We start from the raw sequence: 20,440 nt of genomic DNA, 5'->3' as shown, positions 1-20,440 counted from the left end.
ATGTTATATCCCATATCCTGTATCTACACACTGTTAACGGCTTGATTGTGATGATGTGTAGTCTTTTTGACTTGAAGGTACACGACGAAATGCTTTTCACACTACCTTGGTACACATGACAATAATACACTAAACTTAAAGATCAAACCATAATGGTCTTTATTTGAATGCATGTACCACATGCAGTAAGATAGATGAGTTGACAGTGCAGATGGCAACATCCAAGTGTGGTCTAATAGCTATAGTTACAGCGTGACCAGCACTGGGCGCTGAAAGCACTGGGCGCTGAAAACAGACCAAAAGGAAAAGGAAGCAGAATAGTATTCAGCAGCAATTCAGATTCAATTTTAATTAGACGCCAGGCTATGTTGAGTTACAATATAGAGGTAGTGGATAGTACTGTGGTTCCAGAACGTGTGCTCGAGAAAAGGTGAATCTTAAATTGGGATGTTTGAAGGGAACTGCAATTGTACTGGGTGCTTTTAATCTATATATTGATTAGATGAACTAAAGTGACAAGGGGGGTGCAGCAGAAGAATGTGTGGAGTGCGTCAGAGATTATTTCTTAGAGAAGTATGTTACAGAACCTACCTAGGAACAAGCTACTTTAGATTTAGTCACGAGTAATGAGGAAGGTTTAATAAGAGATCTTGTGGTTACATATCTCCACGTGTTAGTGACCACAATATCATAGAATTCCAGATGCAGTGTAAGCATGCCAGCAGCATGTCAGCCGGGGAAGGAGCAGTTCAAAAAGGCTGCAAGCTACAATGGAGCAACTATTTTCGGAGCAGCTGGTTTGAGTTGGAAGTGCCGTGCTTGAGACCAAAGTGAAGAGGCGTTAAGCAGATGCTTTGGTGAGGAGAGCTAGCAGTGACGAGGTACAGTAAGACAAGGCAAAGTCTTTCCTTTTTCGTTTAACCCATACTAATTTAAAAGGTAGATTTAGCAATCAGTGGAATGGTATTGTATCATTTATTATTGTCACGTGTACTGCGATATAGTGAAAAGCTTTATTTGCCTGCTGTTCAGTCAAATCATACAATACATGAATACTATTAAGCCATACAACAGGTAGAGCATAGAGAAACATACCAGAGTGCAGAGTATGGTATTATAGCATTACAGAAACAGAGAAAGTGCAGTTTAAACAAGGTGGTGGCAGCTGCCCATCTTGTGGGAGGACCATTCACTGTCTGATGACAGCGAGGAGGAAGGTGTTCCTGAATCTGGTGGTATATTTCAAGCTTTTGTATCTTCTGCCTAAAGGGAGAATGGGAAGAGGGAATGTCTGCGGTGTGAGTGGTCCATGATTATGGTGGCTGCTTTCCCAAGGCAGTGTTAGTTGTAGATGGAGTCATGGGTGGAGAGGTTAGTCTGTGTGATGGCCGGCCTACATCCACATCTCTGCAATTTCTTGCAGTCAATAATAGGAGGATCCACCACGTGGCTTTTGGCATATGCTTAATTCTTGAATATAGAAGTTGGAATGCTATGTTACAGTTGTACAAGACATTGGGGAGAATGCACTTGGATTATTGTGTTCAGTTTTGAATTTCAGGACCCTGCTATAGGAAGAATGTTAAGCTGGAAAGAGTGGGGACCAGATGTATGAGGATGTTGCCAGGAGTTGAGGGTCTGAGCTACAGGGAGAGGTTGAGTTGGATATTATAACAGCATTTAGGAAAGGTTTAGAATAACAGATAGGAAAGGTTTAGAATAAAATGGGCCAAAAGTGGGCAATGGGACCAGCTTAGTTGGGACATCTTGATCGGCATGGGGAAGTTGGGCTAAAGGGCCTGTTTCCGTGCTGTATGATTCTATGACTAAATCTATCAGTGTAAAATAGTTTGACAAGTGAGGTGGAATGCCAAAACTATTATTTGTATCTGACAATAGAAAAAGCCTTGCAATATTGTCCAGGCTAGTGCTCGCACTAATCTAATATTTCCACAGTTCAAATGTTACAGTTTAGAACAGCAATTGATGCTTATTTGTGATCGTCTCCTGAATAAAAATATTGATTGCTCTGCAATCATTTTTCGTCTTTGCTTTATAATTGTCTGTTATTTATACCAGGGTCCTGGAGGAAGCATCGGCCAGCCAAGCTTCCAATAAGAAAGAAACTCGCTTGGAAGCCTCTGGAAAGAACAAGTCGTATGACATTAAAATTGAAAATTTTGATGTCTCCTATGGAGACAGGTGAGTATCATTTGACATTGACTCTTGTTTGGACCTCTTGCAAACTGATAGACATCAGTTGCCATGACCAGGCAACACTTCATGTTTTTGCCATGTAATCTCCATTCTGCCAGAATGTTAACTGCGTGGATCTTGTTTTGTTTTACTCTCCTCCTCCCGTGTTGCTCTGTGTTTATGCATGTTCAGAATTCCTGGTATCTTTTCCTTGTATGTTCGACTCGGGGGAAAATGGCAGCTTCTGATGGTCTCCATACATTACAGAGAGCAGATCGAAGAAATAACTGCATGCATTACAATGTAGATCAGGGTTATGTAGTTATGGTTAATATAGAAGTAGCTCTCCTGAGGCCTCCATAATTGCCGGGTCATTTAAATGTCAGCAAGCTTAATGTCAGGAAAGTGGTCTCCCTGCTGAATAATGGTTTGTGATAGTGAGGGTCAAATCCCATAATCAAACCTACATGTCCCAATTAGTCCACTCACACACACACACAGGCAGTCTTTATTGAGATGTAGAGGGAACTTTTTTATTTTGAGATTTCACCATGATTTTAATTAGTTTTTGAAAAACAAGCTTGATAGCAGATCTACTTCAAATGTCCTGCAGTGTTCTTAATAGCATACATTGGTAAAGCATACCACGGGTATTCACTTATCTCGCATAGAAACGTATAAATTAACAAGCAAATTTTATTGCTATTGTCTCATAAATTGGTTGTGGAGGGGGTACTTTATTTTTAAGAGCTTCTGATTCTGAACATAACAGACTACAGCAAATGGATACTCCTCAGGATGCCAGGAGTGACTGTGTAGGAATCATCGGTTCAGGAGAAAATGCAAGAACTTAAACAGGAAAAGCCTCCAATCTGTGCATTTTTAACCTCTATGTAGCACCTTGTCAAATGCCATCTGGAAATCTGAATACACTGCTATGCACCCTGTTTGTTACATCCTTAAAGAACTCCAATGAATTTGTCAAATTATTTTCTTAATGTTCTGCTCTTACCTCAATGTGTTGAGCATTTTCCCCAAGTGGAGATTTTGGGCTAAGCTAATTACTGGTTTTGTGCTTTCTTTCTTTCCCTGTTCTTGATTTTATATTTATATTGACATAATATTTGTCTTCAAATCTCAGGGATCCATCCAAAATGCAGGAGATTTTGATATATTACAATTAATATCTCCTGAATGTCGTGGGATATTGGGGGATGGGTAAAGAGATAAAAGTAAGCTTATGACAGATGTGGAGATCTAAGAGGGGCAGAGTCCTGTGATGTAGAGACTAAGTGCAGAGAGGTCCTTAAAAGGGAAATTTGGAAGGCTGAGAGTGTTCATGAGAAATCGCTGGCAGGTAGGATTTGGGCAAATCCAAAGGCATTCTATAAGTTCATTATGGGCCAAAGAGATGGGGCCCGTTAGGGACCATAGTGATCTGTACGTGGGAGCCTGAAGGTATAGGTGAGGTCCTAAAAGAATATGGTGGAATATTAAATTATTCGGCAAAGTTTATCTATTTCACTACCTGACCATTCTGCTTTGCAGGGCCTTACTTAATGGTGCAGATTTGCATCTTGCTTACGGTAGGCGTTATGGCTTAGTTGGTCGGAACGGCTTGGGGAAAACGACGCTGTTGAAGATGATGTCGGCACGGGGTCTCCGCATTCCATCGCACATCAGCATCTTGCACGTGGAGCAAGAGGTGGTTGGCGATGACACGCTGGCTCTGCAGAGTGTGCTTGAGTGCGACACGGTGCGTGAAAGCCTGGTGTGCGAGGAGAGGGAGCTAACAGCAAAAATGAACATCGGCCTGTAAGTAAAGTGCAGCAGCGGGTGCGCTGTGTTTGCAAAAGCTCACTAGTCGCTTTGTTTGGTTTAGATATACAACATGGGAGCAAGTGCCTTTGGCTCACCGAGTCCGTGCCGACCATCGTGTTTGGCATCATGTTCAGCACGGACATTGTGGGCCAAAGTGTCTGTGCTTGTACCTATGTTCCACTGGTTTGATTCGCAACATGTCGCTTCAGGAAACTGACCTGAATTCATTCCATGGATCTTCCACAATCGACCTTTGTCAATTTCTTTCCAACTTATTAATCGAAGGGACCAATTATGAGTTGGGTAATACTATTAGGTAATTCTGCTGAGTGAGACAGTAGAAATACCCACATTTGATCTCTGTGTGTGACGTTGGTGCCGATATTGTCCTTGGAGTCCGCTTGAGGAGAGGACAAATTGGCCAGCTTACTCAAGGTGGCTCCCTGCTGGGATAGTGTGACTGTGTTGGTGAATGAGGATGGATTGGGCCGAGTTGGAAATGCCTGTTCAGCAGTTTGTGCATCCTGGGAAAGTCAAGCAATGAGAAGAGAAGATGGATGAAGGACAAGATGTAAGTTAACAATGGAGTTCAGCGATCGTGCAAAACAAACCTGTTTTATGAATTTCTCTTCCAGAGGCAATGGTACAGAGAGCGGTCGGCTGACGGAAATCTATGCCAAGTTGGAGGAGATCGAGGCAGACAAGGCTCCAGCCAGGTATGTTTTCAATGGTGGGCATGAAAAAGCTACTTATTTTAACTACTAAACCAGGTTCGCTTCTTAATAAACAGACACCACACAAACTGTTTGGTAGACCAGTTCAAAACTTTACTTAACATCGGCCGATGGAAGGGAGGGAGAACTCCAGTCAAGTGACCAACACAGACACTTGACTGTCCTCAGCCACCTTCTCTGAACAACAGAATTACATTGCCTTAAATAGGGTTTTTTTTGTCCCCTTAACACCTTCCACAGACATTAATCATGTCAGAGGTACAGGAAAAGGTTTCCACAGATTGCATCACATCAAACCTTTTTTTTTACATGGTACAAGATATACTAAAAACATTGTCCATTTGTTTTATCTCCAAATAGACCACCCTAGCTCTTTTCGCTGCTTCCTCTGTCATTTGGTCCCTCATAAACATAGGTCATTTGTTTACAAAGATGTGACTGGCTATTTCTCTCTTCCTTTATTGCCTCCTCCCCATAAACATTGGTCATTTGGTTTATGGCATCTCACTTCAAAGATTTGACCAGCTATCTCTCTAGCTGCTCCTCTGCCTGTCACTTGGGAGACAATGTTATAGGATTTATTATCTCACACACACCCACAACCTAAGGCAAGCCTAATTTGACACTAAATATAAGCTGTAAGCTAGCCCAGAAACCAATTTAATATCTTCTTATATTTTTAACTAAAACTCGGCTTCATCAGGCACACCTCAGCTACCTTCCTATATAACCAACCTTTTATCTGACAAAGCAATATAACCTGGCCAATTGCTATCCCATTTAGTTTACTCACAATCAACAGTAAAGTGTTAGAAGGGATAAGCCATCTTGGTATCAAGCAGCACTTACGAGGAAACAACTGCTCACAGAAGCACAGTTAGGGATCCGTTGAAGCTGCTCAGCTCCTCACCTCGTTACAGCCTTAGTCTAAACGGTCAAAAGAGCTGAACTCCAGAGGTGAAGTGAGTGGAACTGAGGCAGCATTGCTTCGGCTTCATGGAGCCCTGGCTAAACTGAAATTTAAGAGAATCTGGGGTTCCTGGTTAGATTCCTGCCTAGCACAAACGAAGGTTGCGGAAGTGGTTTGAGGTCAACCATCTCAGCCACAGAACATCTGTGCAGGAGTCCCTCAGAGTCATGCCCTAGAGCTAATGCATCAGGGAAATTGGCCTTTCACCTCAACCCATCCATGCCAATCAAGCCGCCTAACTGAACCAGTCCGACTTGCCTATCTTGGCCAATGTCCCATCAAACCTTTCCTATCCATGTATCTATCTGTGTCTTTTAAATGTCGTAATTGATCCGCCTGCAACACTTCTTCTGTCTACTTGTTCCAAGTACGCACCACCCTCGGGGTGAAAACCTTTCCCCTTGGGCCCCCTTTAATATCTTTCTCCTCTCACTCGCATCTATGCTCTCTAATTTTAGACTCTCAGACGCTCGGAAAAATACTGCGACCATTTACCTAATCTCAGCTCCTCATTATTTTGTAAACCTTTACAAGGTCACCTCTCAGCCTCCCACATTCCAGGCAAAAATAACCCAGCCTCCGAACTGAAGCCCTTCAGACCTGGTAACATTGTTATATTTTTTACACCTTTCCCCATTTAACACCATTCTGTAACCTGAACTCCAGACCTCCAAGTGTGGCCTTACCAATGTCTTGTCATCCCATACTAGACTGATGAAAGCAAACCTGTCAATGCTTTCAGCACTCTGTCCACCTGTCTGCCACTTTCTGGAACGGTGCACCTACATGCTTGGGTCTTTTTGTTCTACAACACTCCCAAGATCAAACTATTTACTATGAAAGTCCTGCTCTGGTTTGTCCTACCGAAATGTAACATCTTGCATTGATCTGAATCAAGCTCCTCCATCTGCCATTCCTTAAACCATTGGCCCAGGTTAATCAAGATCCCATTGTTCTCGAGGAGAATATTTTTCACTTTCTGAAGCCTGACCATCTTCAGCTGCTTCAGTAATGACCCCCCTTCAATTCTAAGGTCGGAAGTAGGGATGTTCTTCTGCACAATGTTCCGCATTATTTGTAACTTCTCATACAAAGAAGCATTTATAGAGTTATACAGCATAGTAACAGGCCCTTCAGCCCAACGTCCCATGCCAATCAAGATGCCCCATCTACGATAGTCCTGCCTGCGCAACCCTCTAAACCTTTCCTCTCCATGTACTTGTCCACTGCCCTTTGCAACCTGGCAATACCCCAGTGCACTAAACCTGTGATGTAACAGTTTGATGTGACGTGTTATAATGAAGGAACAATTGCAGTTTGTGGAGAGTAAGATTCCACAAACATGGTAATCAATATGGTAATGTTGACAAGCATAAATGTTGGGCTAAAGCACCAGAAGACCTGTTGTGTCAGTGGGTCTTTCAAAGTCCATCCATTAAACGGAACTGGAGCCACGGCTGTGATGTCTGACTGTCTCTGCCCCTTGAGCCTTTGGTACCATCATCGGGGGAAATCTGTCTGCTAATGTTTTATATGTGTGAGAGAGAGGGAGAGAGAGCATGCAGTGCTGTGTATCTGATGCACATTTGCTCTCTCTCTCCCTAGTTCGTATGAATTATGCTGCATAGAAACCTGCAGCTATGTCTGGTCTGATAATTCATTTTTCTATTTTTAGGGCTTCGGTTGTTCTAGCAGGTTTGGGATTCAGCTCCAAAATGCAGAAACAAATGACTAGGTAAGAAGTTGCAAAAAATAATTGTTAAATGAATCATGGGAATATCAGATAGTCAATTATCACTGATGGTAATTAGTCAATCATAGAACATTGGATGACATCATGAAATGGTGATCCATGTTACCCATTTCCTTTGGTAACCTCAAATGCACTTGGTTTCCTCTTTCCTACTTTACTTCTGCAATTCTACAAATAAGTTTAGAAGTGTGAGGTGATCCTAATTCAAACATAATATTTGGATGGTGAGGGTGATTTATGTATGTTTCTGCTATGGAGGAATCATGGACCTGGGGCATAGATAGACTTGAGATAAGAGGATTACGATTTAAGATAGATAATGTTTCATAAAAGGTCATACATTTTTTAAATTCCGTGCCACAGAGAATTGTGGATGGCGATATATTGTGCACTCAATGTTGAGATTGATAGATTTTGAACTGCGGGGCAAGTATATAGGGTTCAGACTGAATGTATTGGGGACCACGTGTTTAATTCCCTGATTTTATTGAGTGAGGGAGCATATTGGAAGAGTACATCCTTTCCATCCACTATTACTTGCTTTCTATTCTCTTCCGCCTTTCATCCTGCGTTACTCCTTCATTGATTTGAGATTGATGAGATGTTTCTGTTCGAGAGCCTAATGGTGATTTTGTGCTTGTTTCAGGGAGTTCTCTGGAGGCTGGAGAATGAGACTGGCTCTAGCCAGGGCACTGTTTGCCAAGTAAGTGGTTTTCCATGTCAAGAGTGAAGAATGTTTAATTGTCACATCCACTGGGAACTGAATGGTAACATTTTTGCTTTCTGCAACTTTACAGGCACGTTATCGCAACACCACAACAAATGATTATACAATGAATTATCAGTAATAGTAGTCGGACCAGAATACTGCAAATTGAAGTCTTGTACTTGTACATAGTCCATTGTTAGTTGCAGAGGTAGGGTTTAAGTTGGAGTTGTGCAGTGTGGTTCAAGAGCCTGATGATTGATAGGAATAAGCTGTTCTTAAACAAGGATCTCAAGCTCCTGTACCACCTCCCCGATGATTGTAGCAAGATGAGAATGTGGCCAAGGTTCCGTGGGCCTTTGATGGTATTGGCTGCCTTTTAGAGGCAACGCCTCCTGTCGCTCCCTTTGATGGTGGGGAAGTCAGTACTTGTGATGAGCCAGGCAAAGTCTACCACTGTTATAGCCTCCTAAATTGTTGGTGTTCGAATCAACAATCCAGGCCAACAAGTCAGTGTGCTCGGTAGAAGATTGATAAAGTATTCTTGCAATAATTGAAATAGCATTCAGTAAACTGTTGAGTACAACAGTACCAATTGATGTCGAGCCTTGGGGAGTTGAATTCATAGCAGTCGCATTTGACACAATGTTTATTTGGTGGCCAAAAGATTTACCTGTATTTATGTTAATAATATTTATTACTATATCTTGGTCTCCCCATTTATTTTAGTTGACAACCAATTACAGCACAAAATGCTGAAAATGCTCAATGCAGACAATATCTGTGAAAGACATGTATGGGTAACCTTTTAGGTCAATGTCCTTTCATTATTGAGGCTCAATGATCTGAAACATTAACTTTCTCCTTCAACAGTTTTACTAGCCTTTTCTGTATAATTTCAAATTGCAAACTTCTGTTTTGCATTTCTGTGAATTCATCAGCAAAAAGTAATATCCATTCCATTTGCACTTTCCTGGCAAGAAGGTGAAGTAAGCCCCAGCTAACATTAAGATGTAGGCTGATGAGTCGGGCAATAATCATCTTCAACAAGATAGAGTCTACCCACCCATGATGTTCAGTGACATTACTGTCACCACGTCGCCACCACCAACATCCTGGAGTCACCATGGAGCAGAAAGTCAGCTTGACCAGGCACATCGAATAGTGAAATGCTTGGATAGTGGATGTGAAGAGGATGTTTCCACTAGTGGGAGAGTAGGACTAGAGGTCATTGCCTCAGAATTAAAGGATGTTCCTTTAGGAAGGAGATGTGGAGGAATTTCTTTAGTCAGAGGGTGCTGAATCTGTGGAATTATTTACTACATAAGGCTGTGGAGGCCAGGTCAATGGATATTTTAAGGCAGAGATAGATAGATTATTGATTAGTACAGGTGTCAAGGGCTATGGGGAGCAGGCAGGAGAATGGGGTTAGGAGAAAGAGATAGATCACTCATGATTGAATGGCAGAGTAGACTTGATGGGCCGAATGGCCTAATTCTGATCCTATCACATATGACCTTATGATAAATACCATGGTTGGCTGAATATCCTGCAGAGAGTGACATGCTTCCTGACACCCAAAATTTACAAGGGACAAGTCGGGAACACTCTCCATTTGTCTGGGTGAGTGCAGCTTGAAAACGTAAGAAGCTTATCAACATATGCGATGAAGCAGTCTTCATGATTGACACCCTATATTTCCACCCGTAAACACTAACTTCCTCCACACCAGTGCCCAGTGGCTGTTGTCTGTATCATGTAACAACAAATGCATTGCAGTTACTTACCGAGGTCCTCCAGAATCACCCAAATCTACAATATCTGGAATCACCCCCATCCTCATTTACCCCTCTCCCGTTCCCACCATCTTGGCTTGAAAATATATCAGCAATCCTTCATTATTGCTGGGTGTCATTTCAACTGGAAACTCACTGTGAGAGCACCTTCACCAGGTCTGCAGCATTTCAGCAAGACACTTCGCCAACACCTTCTCAATAGTAAATAAGGATTGAAAATTATTTCTGCATATGTCAGAGATGCTCCATCACAAAAATATGTTAAAAAAAAAAAAAAAAAAAAAGAGTTTCCATGCTGGACAACCTTGCAGAATAGTCTATGCCAGAGTAGAACATGTGCTGGTGACCAGCTCCCATGTACCACGCCTTCCACACAGCTGCATTTGCCGCCAACTCCTGAATTCTCTGATGTTAATGGGCACTGCTGTTTTTGTGCTATAATTTTTGTGCTTGGCTTTGAATGTTTTGCTGGGACAACAGTTGATAAACCTTCCAGTCTCGCCCCTGTTGCAAGCTTTGTTTATGCTACACTTGAGTGCATACACCTTATCCTTGTGTAGAGACCAGATTGTTTCTTTCCCTCCCATCTGTTAATTAAAATAATTCTTGGATAACTGTACTGAAATGGAGCCCCATGTTCTCTCTCTGTTTACCTTAAGTGAGCATCTCCGCACATGAAGGTTCGGAAAGGACAGTCTGATACATTGGCAGTGCCCTTACAAATCTTCTTGCATCATTAAACTGGTTGCAAAAATCCCATCCCGTGTACTGTGCAAAATTCCGGTTGAACTCGAGCAGGATTCTTGTTTGCACAGAATCATACAGCCTGGCCACAGGCCCTTTGGTCCAACCTGTTCATGTTGATCAAGATGCCCCATCTAAGGCAGTTTCGCTTGCCAATTTGTGGCCCATATCCCTCTAAACCGTTCATATCCATGTACTTGTTCAAATGTCTTTTAAGTACTGTTATTGTACCTGCCTCAACTACCTTCTCTGGCAGCTTGTTACATATACCCGTAACCCTTTGTGTGACTCTGAATGGATCTATGGGGGGCACTGCCTCAAAAAGGCATACAGCATCATCGAAGACGCACAGCTCATTGGCCACACTCTCATTTCTTACCTACCATGGGGAAGAAGGTACAGGAGTCTGAAAACAGTGGCCTTCAGGTGTAAAGGTCCTGCACTGCTAGTTTACTGAGCAAAAAGCAAGTTTATGTCTTAATTTCAATAGCAGATATGCTGAGGGTGGCAAATAAGTTGTTCTGCAGGGCAGAACACAGCCCACAACAACAGAAAATATAACGTGATCTCCACTACAGTATGTGCAAAATACTAACCTAGCAGATTATAAGCCATTGTTGTAATTTGATAAACTCCATACCATAGTAGTTTCACTCTACCACCTTTTTTGAATGTTTGCTCACAAATTGCCCTTCGCTGATTCTCAGTGCTCAACCTTGGTGTTTAGTCAGCCAGAAATTCGAGGTTGACATGTTCCCTTACTGATAGTTAGGGTTCAAACCTGAAGCAAGCAGTGTGGTATTTGGCAATTGGCTGCATTAATCTTTCTCTCCTTCAATCGCAGGCCTGATCTTCTGTTATTAGATGGTAAGTTCACTCTTTTTGAAAAGTGACTTGTGCTTCACCTTGTTGCAGTTCTCAGCAATCTCTAAAGCAACCAGTTGGTGCCAGAGCTCTTGTTTAATCAGTGTTGTGTTACAATATCAATGATTGTGCTTAACAAGAATTCTCTCTCACCTTCACTTGCGTGTCATGTGCATTAAAGTGACACCATGCCAGTAGGAAGTTGCATGCCCCTGTCGATACCTCTCACATTCCGACACTCCTGGTTTAAGCTATCGAAGGGTGAATTCTGATCCCTGCCAGTTGCTACTCCTGGATGAAAGAAGCATCAGCTCTGATTGTTGGTCACAAATTGTCCACAATGACCACATGTGCATGCTTCATCGGAGCAGCACTGTGGCTAAGATGAGCAGTTGTAGACAATGAGAGCTGAGTAACAGGACAGGGTCACCTCAGTAAATGAGGCAGGCGACGGGGCCAGGCTAAGTAACAAGCACTGCAGCTCATGCCTGCTGTGTGGACCATAGTCATTGAGCAGGGGAGATGCAAATCATCCGTTTCTCAAACTCTGTCCTTTCAAACTGTCCACAGCACAAAGAGAATCTGTTCCTTCCTTCTCTGCCTGTGGGTGTACGTGGCTGCATTGGTATTTATTGCCCCTCCCTGGTTATCCTGGTATTTCACCTAATAGTATGAAGTAAAGTGTTTCCTCGGTTATGTCAGAAAACAATTAAGTTACCCACATCAGTGTGGAACTGAATGCAAATGTTGGGCCAGCCTGTCTAGATTGACAGGCTTTCTTCTCCAAACATTGTTCAGGAATCTGCTGTGGGAATGGGACCTGGTCCTAACTGTAGTGCCGCTGTAAATGGTGGGCTCCTATCCCTGCGATTGTATTCAGCCATGGGTATCAGCATAGTCTTAGAACCGTTCTGAAGTACAATGTTTCATAAATCTTGTGTATATCCATACAATCTCCTATGGAAATATTTGAGGTTGAACACAATGAAATGGCTGACTTCCTATCTATAGAGAAGTACAGATAGAGCATTGTCTTCAACCCTGGTGATTCTCATGTTCTCGGTCATGTGACATGAATAAACTTTACCGGGTGGCACAGTGTAGCAATGATAGAGTTGCTGCCTCACAGCACCAGAGATCCAGGTTCGATTATGACTACGGGGGTTCTCAGTACGGAGTTTGTACGTTCTCTCCATGACCACGTGGTTTTTCTCTGGGTGCCCAGTTTCTTCCCACATTCCAAAGACGTGCGGGTTTGTAGGTTAGTTAGCTTCTGTAAATTGTCTCTGGTGGGTAGGATAGTGCTAATGTATGGGTGATTGCTGGTTGGCATGGATTTGGTGGGCCAAACGGCCTGTTTCCACGCTGTATCTCTAAACTAAAACTAACTTCTGTTTTTCTCAGAACCTACAAACATGTTGGATGTGCGGGCCATCCTGTGGCTGGAAAACTACTTGCAGGTGAGCCCTTACTCCGCTAGCACTGACGCCATCTCTGCTATATCATTGCATGTCCTTCAGTAGAGAGACGGACTTTGGCAGATTGCTTTGTGGACAGGGGTTTGCGGAGCTGTATGGGATTTCCATTTGCTGGGAGATTTGCCTTGAATTCTTGGTTGTGAGTCGTGTAGATTCAAGCAGAGGAATCAACACTATGGCTGTTAATAGGGCATTTAATACAGCAGAATACCCATGGGGGAAGGTTTGTGCTGCTCACTACCTCGTTCAGAAACTTCACTCATAGAAACAAAGTGTAAATTTGGCTGAAGATCATCGAGAGGTTCATTCATGCTCATCTCCTCATCCGGTCAACATCAGAAGAGTTGAATTGCCTTAATCTTATTCACTGAACATACCCAGATAAATCATACTCTTCATACCTGCTCTCCCCCCCCCCCCCCCCCCCCCCCCCCCACTGCCTCTGTCGTGCCTTGATCGGTGCTGAGTGAGATTTTATTTACTTACCATATTTTCATAAAATCAGCGGGAACTCGCTTCTGTTAATTCAGCTTCATATTCCCATTGATCTTCGTTCAGAGAGTCGTACAGCATGGAAACAGGCCATTCGGCCCCCGTGCAAGTGAGCCATTTGCCTGTTTTAACCAATATTCATCTAAACCTATATTCATCTAAACCAAGTGTCTTTTAAATGTTCTTATTGTGCCTGTTTCAACCACTTCCAATGATAGATTGTAAGTACGGTCTACCACTGATTTTCCCGGCGCTTGGAGACGGCACCTCCTTTAATCTGGTCAAAATTACGATAGCACACTTGAAATCCAGACCCCGAAGTCCCTCTGAAAATGTGGTGCCTCGGATGGGTGAGACGGTTGATCTCAACCTCATCGGGACTTCCGCGCCGATTGGCAGGTTGAATTTGCCCCATGTGACCGGGGCACTGGAACCCCAAGCCCTGCCAGAACCGGCAGTTCCATTCCCGTAGCCGACTTTCAGCCTGATATCTCCGATACCTTTGGACTCCTCTCCGAAGCTGTGACCTCTGTTGTTCCGGCAAAACAAATAATCTAGAAAGTACTCTGGAACCAAGTGTGCCGAGAACCGGTGGTGGACCTGTACCATCCTCTATGTGAAAAGGTTGCCCTTCAAGTTCCTATTAATTTTTTTTCCTTCTTGCCTGCATTTCCATCAGCTTTTTGAAGGCGAGAGTTTCAGGTTTCCACTGGCCTTTCTGCCGTTTGCTGCTTTAAATTTATGATCCTGCTTATTCCTGGGGAGTTTGTAGTGCAAAGGGCAGAAACAGCAATTATGGTCATCTCACCAAATTGTCACCTTGCTTAATGTTCTGACCAAAGACCTTAGCCTGAAAATGCACCCCCTCCAGATGCTGCCTGAAATTCTGAGTATGTACAGCATTCCCTTTGGATTTAATTTGATGATTTGTGTTCATCTCCCAAAACCTATCCTATTGCTAATTTGTTCCTGGCCCTGCTTTCAAATGTGGAAAGTTTTGTTTATTCTTTTAAATGCATTTTTATGCAAAATATACTGCTAATTGGAGCAAACAAACAATTGGAATGGCCCTTGCTGTTGAGAGGGCTTTTCATATCCAGCTGTTGCGATTCTAACGTGTGCTGAAACATTCTCTCTACTCTCAGACCTGGCAGTCCACTATCCTGGTTGTGTCGCATGACCGCAATTTCCTGAACGCCGTGGCCACCGACATTGTTTACCTGCATTCGCAGCGTTTGGAGACGTATCGAGGCGATTATGAAAACTTCATAAAGACTAAAGAGGAAAGGCTGAAAAACCAGCAGCGGGAATATGAGGCTCAGCATCAGTACAGAGAGCACATACAGGTAAATGTTCAGCAGTGCAGGTGAACCCTGGCAGCTTGCAATGAGAGAAGATTGTTTAGGGCTTTTGATGATCTTTGTATCCTCTCCAGCCACAGGCCGGGACTGGAAAGTAGCCAATGCTGTCTTTTGTTTAGGAAGGAAAACAGGTCATTAGTATGGAAGTTGTTGGAGAGGATTCTTAGGGATAGGAATTACTCCCATTTGAAAGAGAATGGGCATGTTAGGAAAAGTCAGCATGCCTTGTGCTTTTTGAAGGGGGTTGATGAATGTAATTGATGAGGATACGGCATAGATATTGCTTACAGTGGACGTCATTGAGGCATTTGACAAGGTCCCTCGTGGTAGGCTGATCCGTAAGATTAAGGTGCATGGGGCGTGTGGTGAGTTGGGCACGGCATTGCGTGGAACAGCGACACCATGTGGGCATAGTGGCACAGCTGGTAAAGCTGCTGTCACACAGCGCCAGAGACCCGGGTTAGATCCAAACCTCGGGTGCTGTCTGTACAGAGCTTGCATTTTCTCCCTGTGACCTGTGGGGTTTCCTCCCAAATCCCAAAGATATGCAGGTTTGTAGGTTAATTGGCCTGTGTTAATTGCCCATGGTGTGCAAGGAGTGCATGAACATGGAACTAGTGTGAGATTAATGTTTGGCTTGGACTCAGTGGGCAGAAGGCGCTCTTTCCATACTGTATCTCTAAAAAAAAGTCAGGAACTAATGTTGCAGCTTTCTAAAACTTTGGTTGGGCCATTTTTTGAGTATTTTGTGCAGCTGTGGGCACTACATTATAGGAAGTATGTGTAGCTTTTGAGAGGGTGCAGAAAAGAGGTTTACCAGGATGCTACCTGGATTGGACAGTATTAACTATAAGAAGAGGTTGGACAAACTTGGATTGTTTTCCCTGGAACATCAGAGGCTGTGGGGAGACCAGATAGCAATACATAAAATTAGACGGGGGACAGTCAGAACTCTTTTCCCCAGGTGGAAATGTCAAATAATAGAGGACATAGCTTCAAGGACAGTGGGGAAAGTTTAAAGGAAAAGTATGGTGCAATTTTTTTTTACACAGAATGGCGTGTGCCTGGAACGAGCTGTCAGGGGTGGTTGTTGAAGCATATACAACAGTGGTGTTTGAGGCTTTTAGACAGCACGTGAACATGCAGGGAATGGAGAGAGATGGATCACATGTAGGCAGCTTTACTTTATATCCTGTGAGACCCAGACCATAGAACTGTGCCCAGTGAGTGATAAGGATAGAGGTACGAATTGTGAAATTAAAGGCAGGAATATAGGTGGAAGGGGACAGGAGGGGGGGGGGGGGAGGGATGTGTGCAATACAGGTGGGTCACAGGGAAGGGGGAGGAGGGGAGTAGTGAGAGGGGGGGGGGGGGGGGGGGATTGTTTGTAAGTTGCTTATCTAAAAGTGGAGAACTCAATGTTCAGACTGTTAGATTGTAAGGAACTGTGGTTCAGGTATACACCAACTGAGATCTGCTGGAAAGGGGGAGCAGTGTGGGACCAGTGCTTATCCGCTGCACTTAAGACAGCAAGATCCTGAGAATGAAAACATGTGAACCTTGGTGATGATCCTTTTTATTAAACAAACAATGTATTTAAACCCTTTAGGTGTTCATTGATAGGTTCCGATACAATGCCAACAGAGCTTCACAAGTACAGAGCAAGCTGAAACTTCTGGAAAAACTGTAAGTATTGGAGGCACACAACAGGGACTTTAATAATAAGTCAAAACAATTGGATAATTAAATTGGACTTGCTGTTCTATGCTCTCTTTGAATAATTGTTGAAATGAAAAATCTGGAGGAGTTGTCAGTTTGTTCCCAAGGACGATTTTTCAAAACACAGCTGGCATTGCTGTTCCATGGATCAGCGGTTAGGTTTAGTTCAGAGATACAGCATGGAAACAGGCCTTTTGGGCCGAGTCCACTCCGTCCATCGATCACCCATTCACACTAGTTCTATGCTATCCCACTTTCTAATCCACCCCCTTAACACCTGGGGCAATTACAGAAGCTAATTAACCTACCAACCCAAACGTCTTTGGGATATGGTAGCAAACCAGAGCACCTGGAGGAAACCCATGCGGTCACAGGGAAAACGTGCAAACTCCACATAGACAACACCTGGCTCTAACTGCTGTGCCACTGTGCCACCTATTTAAAGGCAGTTTTGCACCATTTAATCACTATGTGGTAATTTAGATGTAAAACTGGTTACAAGTTGTTATCCAACATTAAAATAAATCATGAATCTTGACTATCATGTAAGAAGAATAGAGGCTGATATTTTCTGAATGTTACAGTCTGTTGCTCGCAGTAATGCAGTGTGTTATCATTAGGTAAGTGCAGCATACACTTGGCTGCTGGTTGCTAAATAGTGAACACGGCTCGAGTGAAAAGTTGATGGAGAGTTTTACCTGAAATGTTAAATATTTCTTCAAGAGATAAGGCCAGTGTGTTGTTGATGCATTCTGACAGGGTATTTGTCTGAGACTGATTATTTCTAGAGATAAAAAGTGCTGGAATAACTCAGTGGGCCGGGCAGCATTTCTGGAGGACATAGATAGGGTTAAGGCCCTTCTACAGACCAAAGAAGGTTCCCGACCCGAAACGTCACCTATCCATGTTTTCCAGAGATGCTGCCTGACCCGCTGAGTTACTTCAGCACTTTGGATCTTTTTTTGTAAACCAGAATCTGCAGTTCCTTGTGCCTCCACTAATTATTTCTAGCTCCTTTTCTTCAGCTTTATGGATTTTGGCTACAATCCAAAAAGATTTTGGGATGTCCTGAAAGTGATGTAAAAGATGGTCGTAAAGGCGAATAATTATCATTTTGAGTTAGCACATAATTCAGTGAGTGAACATAGAACAGTACAGTAGAGATGCAGGCTCTTCGGCCTGCTGTGATCTATATCCTTATATTCCCTGCATAGCCATGTGCCTATCTAAAAGCCCTGTAAACACCTCTATCATATCTACCTCTACCACCGCTCCTGGCAGCGCATTGCAGGCACTCACCTTTTTTTTTAAATACTTGCCCCCGCATATCTTTCCCTTTGAATTTTGCTCCTCTGACCTTAAAACTATGCTCTCTGATCCTTGACATTTCCATCCTGCGAAAAAGGTTCTGACTGTCTACAATATCTATGTCTTGCATAATTATACATATTTCTATTAGGCTTCTCCTCAACCTCGAACACTCCAGACAAAACAATCCAAGTTTGCCCAAGCTTGCTTTATAGCTAACATACTCTAATCCTGACATCATTCTAGTAAACCAGAATTTGGTAAACCAGAATGAGTTAAGAGTGTGCTGGAAGCTTACTAGTGAAGTATTTACTGGATCTAGCCTCTCCATTTATGGACCAGCTTCATTACCATCAGGACTTTAACTCATGAGTGTATTCTGGTTGTAATGCTTGAATACATCATGGAATAAGTTGCTGATCTATTCAGTGACAATATCAATGAAATCCCCAGATATTGCAGCGGAGATTTTTTAATTGAATGTGCCGAACTGCCATATGTCTGCATAATCTAATTTGTAACCTGCAAATTCTGGAGTTAGAACAGAGAGAGAGAATTTTATAATTTTAGATTGAAGTTTTGATAACTCTAACTAAGTGATCTGTTCTCCGTAATCTGTGGTATTTTTGTGTAATTTAAAAAGTTGTACTTTGGTTGTTTAGTTTCCAATGCATTTTGAATTTGAGCCATTTCTATTCCCCAGGCCCGAGCTGAAGCCTCTTGAGAAGGAGCCAGAAGTGACGATCAGGTGAGAAGCATGCGTGGGGACCAAGGAATGGCGTGGCTCAGAGTGAAGCCATTGGTGTATGTGCTGAGGAACAGGAACTATCTCTGCAAACTTAACAATGCTGCTGTCAGTGAGAAAGGCAGAGGCAAAGAGAGAGCCAATTCCAAGTGGTTCAGCAGTCTGTATGATGAGTTACTGGTTTGTTCCTGTGCAAGTGGAATACTGGATGACGTGCTCAATATTGAGGAGACTGGTGAAATTGCACTGAGAATGTTGTCCCCAACATATCCCAGCAGATTAGAACATTCCCTGAAGTGTCAAAAATGAGGAAACTGCTTCAAATCTGTTGTAGTTTCCAATTTCAATTTCTACATGCCCCGAAAGATCAGTGAGCGACGATTGAGAAGAGAAATAGGCAGGGACCTTTGTAATCTTGAGAGCACGGATATCTAAATTGTGGCTACAAGAGACGCTGAGAGTGAGTTAATTTGTAGAGTCTGGGCATCACTGATTGGGCAGCATTCCTAACTGCCCTTGAGAAGGTTAGGCTGAGCTGCCTTGAACTGCTGCAGTCCTGGTGAAGATCTCCAACGGAGTTGTTGGGTAGGGGTTTTCAGGATTGAGACCCAATGATAAGTGCGTTCAGGAGAAGTTAGGAGGTCCATGGTGAATAGTTAAGCCTTCCACCACTTACAAGGAATATAATGGAATATTCTTGTGCAGATGAATGTCTGTCCAATAAAACCTGAGAATCTCAGACCAACCACAGTGATGATGACAGATGCTGGGAGTTCTCAGCTGGTTGTAGGGATGGAAACAGTTAACGTTTCAGGCCAATGGCATTTCATCAGGAGTAGGAAATGCTAGAAATCAACTGTTTTATTTGTAGACAGTAAAGGAGAATAGTTGTGATGGGTGGGGATGGAAAGGGAAGGGGGGGGTTAAGATCTGGAGACCACTGAGAGAGAAAGGTGCAGGGTTTTTAATCAAATCCTCCTACTGGAGGAGGTATGGGTGGTGGAACTAAGGTATTAAATACTACAGCTGTTGGAAATCTGAAATGAAGGAGAGTCACACTGCCAAATAGGCAGAACATCGTGGTTGTACTTAAAATATCCTGGAGGTATCTAATGAGACTTTACACGTTAAACCTAGCAACAAGAGAGGGGTGAGCCTGGGTTTATAATATTGGTTTGGGTTTATAATTACAGGCCTGCAATTAGTCAGAGGGAATTAGAGGAGCAGGTCTGTAAGTAAACCACAGAAAGGTGCTAGAGCATAGGATTACAATAATGGGGGATTTAAAGTTCCCCAATATTGACTGGGATTTACTTGGTGCAAGGGGCTTAGATGGGGCAGAATTTGTTAAATGCTCCTAGAGTGTTTTTGCAGACAATTTCTGGTCGCAGTAGAGACAGGTAGGTACTCTATATCAGGAAATGAAACTGGACAATTGGTGGAAGTGTTCGTGAGTGAACTCTGAGAAAGGTGATTGCAATTCTCTTGTTTCAGGTAGTTCTGGAAAGGTATAAGGTGGTCCTCAAATTAAGATGGCAGGAAACAGTGCAAAAGTGGACTTGACAAACATAGATTGGGAGCAGATGATCAATAAATCGATATCTGACGAGTAGGATTCTTCTAAAAGAGAGTTGGTGAAGGCTTAGGGCCAGCATATTCTGGCGAGGGTATAAGGCAAAGATGTCAAGCTTAAAGTAAGCATTTTCAGATGTAGGCAACTGGAATTAAGAGTCTCTTGAGCAGGGTCTTCAAT

The 20,440-nt window shown here is 43.0% G+C and overlaps 1 protein-coding gene across 1 annotated transcript in view; it reads left to right on the top strand.

The window, feature by feature from the left end:
* The window catches only part of abcf3 (ATP-binding cassette, sub-family F (GCN20), member 3), a 50,058-nt gene that overhangs the window by 15,481 nt on the left and 14,137 nt on the right, over positions 1-20,440 (top strand). The window contains exons 6-15 of the mRNA XM_055645864.1: positions 2,080-2,202; positions 3,745-4,011; positions 4,653-4,733; positions 7,397-7,456; positions 8,121-8,177; positions 11,565-11,587; positions 12,989-13,044; positions 14,700-14,900; positions 16,525-16,601; positions 18,646-18,690. Coding sequence (XP_055501839.1) covers positions 2,080-2,202; positions 3,745-4,011; positions 4,653-4,733; positions 7,397-7,456; positions 8,121-8,177; positions 11,565-11,587; positions 12,989-13,044; positions 14,700-14,900; positions 16,525-16,601; positions 18,646-18,690 — 990 coding nt within the window. The remainder of the gene's footprint in view (positions 1-2,079; positions 2,203-3,744; positions 4,012-4,652; positions 4,734-7,396; positions 7,457-8,120; positions 8,178-11,564; positions 11,588-12,988; positions 13,045-14,699; positions 14,901-16,524; positions 16,602-18,645; positions 18,691-20,440) is intronic.

The sequence above is a fragment of the Leucoraja erinacea genome, chromosome 14 (genome assembly GCF_028641065.1).
Source record: "Leucoraja erinacea ecotype New England chromosome 14, Leri_hhj_1, whole genome shotgun sequence".
Classification (NCBI taxonomy): Eukaryota; Metazoa; Chordata; class Chondrichthyes; order Rajiformes; family Rajidae; genus Leucoraja; species Leucoraja erinaceus.
The sequence above is the reverse complement of the archived record's forward strand: the minus strand, read 5'-3'. Positions and strand labels throughout refer to the sequence as shown.